Source organism: Gavialis gangeticus, unplaced genomic scaffold (assembly GCF_001723915.1).
Source record: "Gavialis gangeticus isolate Ggan-Ray unplaced genomic scaffold, GavGan_comp1, whole genome shotgun sequence".
NCBI classification, from domain to species: domain Eukaryota; kingdom Metazoa; phylum Chordata; order Crocodylia; family Gavialidae; genus Gavialis; species Gavialis gangeticus.
The window spans coordinates 17,282,043-17,283,698 of record NW_017729027.1 but is presented as its reverse complement, the minus strand read 5'-3'; the positions used below and the strand labels follow the sequence as shown (position 1 = coordinate 17,283,698).

General features: G+C 54.2%; 1 protein-coding gene across 1 annotated transcript in view; it reads left to right on the top strand.

Annotated features, from left to right (window-relative positions):
* Window positions 1–1,656, top strand: part of DDX43 (DEAD-box helicase 43) — a 98,763-nt gene that overhangs the window by 23,584 nt on the left and 73,523 nt on the right. Inside the window, exons 2-3 of the mRNA XM_019520332.1 lie at window positions 8–62; window positions 1,075–1,130. Coding sequence (XP_019375877.1) covers window positions 8–62; window positions 1,075–1,130 — 111 coding nt within the window. The remainder of the gene's footprint in view (window positions 1–7; window positions 63–1,074; window positions 1,131–1,656) is intronic.

Below are 1,656 nucleotides of genomic sequence, written 5' to 3'. Positions count from 1 at the left end.
CGGCCAGGGCGCGGAGCCGCTGCGATTCCGCCTGGACAGCGCCGTCGTCGGGGCGCTCATAGGTGCGGAGCGCGGCGACCCTCTGCCGCGTAGCGCACGGACAGGCTGGCGGGAGCTGCCCAGAACTGCAAGGGGACAGGCGGGCCAAGCGCCTCCTGCCCGGGGCGGGGAGGGGTCTCTCCCCAGTGTCTCTGCCTTGCACCCCCGTGTGTCTGCCCTGGGGTATTCTCTGCCTCCCAGCCCTTCTCTTGAGTTTCCACAAGCCTGCCCTCTTAAAGATGCTGGTGGGCTGGGTTCTGCCCTTCCCCTTGGGGAAATGTAAGGACCTTGTTACAGGGTAATATGGGGCACTCCTGGAGCTTTGAGCCCCTGGGTTGTCTCTCTGTTAACACCTGAAACTAGTTTGAAGCACTGGTTAGGTGGTTCAAAGTTATGCCACCCTGGGGCAGGATTATCAGATACATGCTGCCTAGCTTGTGTGGCACTAAGGTATAACTGTTCCAGGCTACATGTTAGTGTGAACATCCCCCCCTCCCTTGCTGGCCTGGATCTGGGCCACTGCTCCCCCAACCCCCTTTATTTTCCACTATCCATGCTCTCTGCCCCAGGGGAGCAGAGGTAACTGGCTGCCCAGCTGCCTGTGTTACTGCTCTGGGCTGGGCTCAGGTGCAGAAGAGCAGCAAGCAGCCTGGCATCTGGGCTGGGCCGGCAGATAAACCCTTCCCTGCCTGTTCCTTCAGAACAAGCAGCCACAAGTAAAGCGGCAGGGGGAACAGTGGGCAGGTCTGGGTCATCGAGGGGAAGGCTGGAATGGGGCAGGGGGATTCTTACCTTTCAGTTCTCCAGGCCTCTGCTGGCCTGAACCTTGTGACTGCTCTAAACTGGAGCATTAATGCCAGTCAACATTTGGCAGCTCACAGTATGAGATGTAATGAAGGCCCTTAGATGTTCATTTTGGTGGCATAGTAAAAAAAAAAAAAAATTTCTAATGGCAGTGACTGATCATTTTGAGATGCAGGGCCTGGTGGGATGAGGGCAGGATTGGTGTAATCTGTGTAATGTGTTTTATAATAGGTCGAGGGGGAGCTAAAATAAGGGAACTGGAGGATTTATCAGGATCAAGAATACAGGTGAGGCGCACCATGCTTGGGCAAGTGTTTTTGTTGTGGCTCTGTGCAGAACATGCTGATTCTTCTTGGAGAATCATAGCAGAGAAGTAGGGCTGGAAGGTACCTTTTGAGATCATCTAATCTAACCCCCTACCTGAGGCAGGATCATCCCTCACCAAACCATCTTGTACAAATCCCAAACTACACAGTCAGCCCTGATATAATACCTTAATCCAGGGGTCGGCAAAATGCAGCCTGTGCGCCAGATGATGCCCACCAGGCCATTCAATCCGGCCCATGGGGCCCCTAAAAAATTTGGGAAATGAATATTTATTTGCCCCTGGCTGCCTGTCATTTGGCCCTCAATGGTTTACCAAAACTCAGTAAGCGGCCCTCTGCCCGAAATAATTGCCGGCCCCTGCCTTAATCGGTCCTGGGTAAAGCAGGGGGACCATAACAGCCAACACCTTGCTCTGCAGCAAAGGTTGCCAAAAATATTCTTCAAGAAATTCCAGAAGAGCCAGAGGAAGGTGACCCCCCCCCCCCC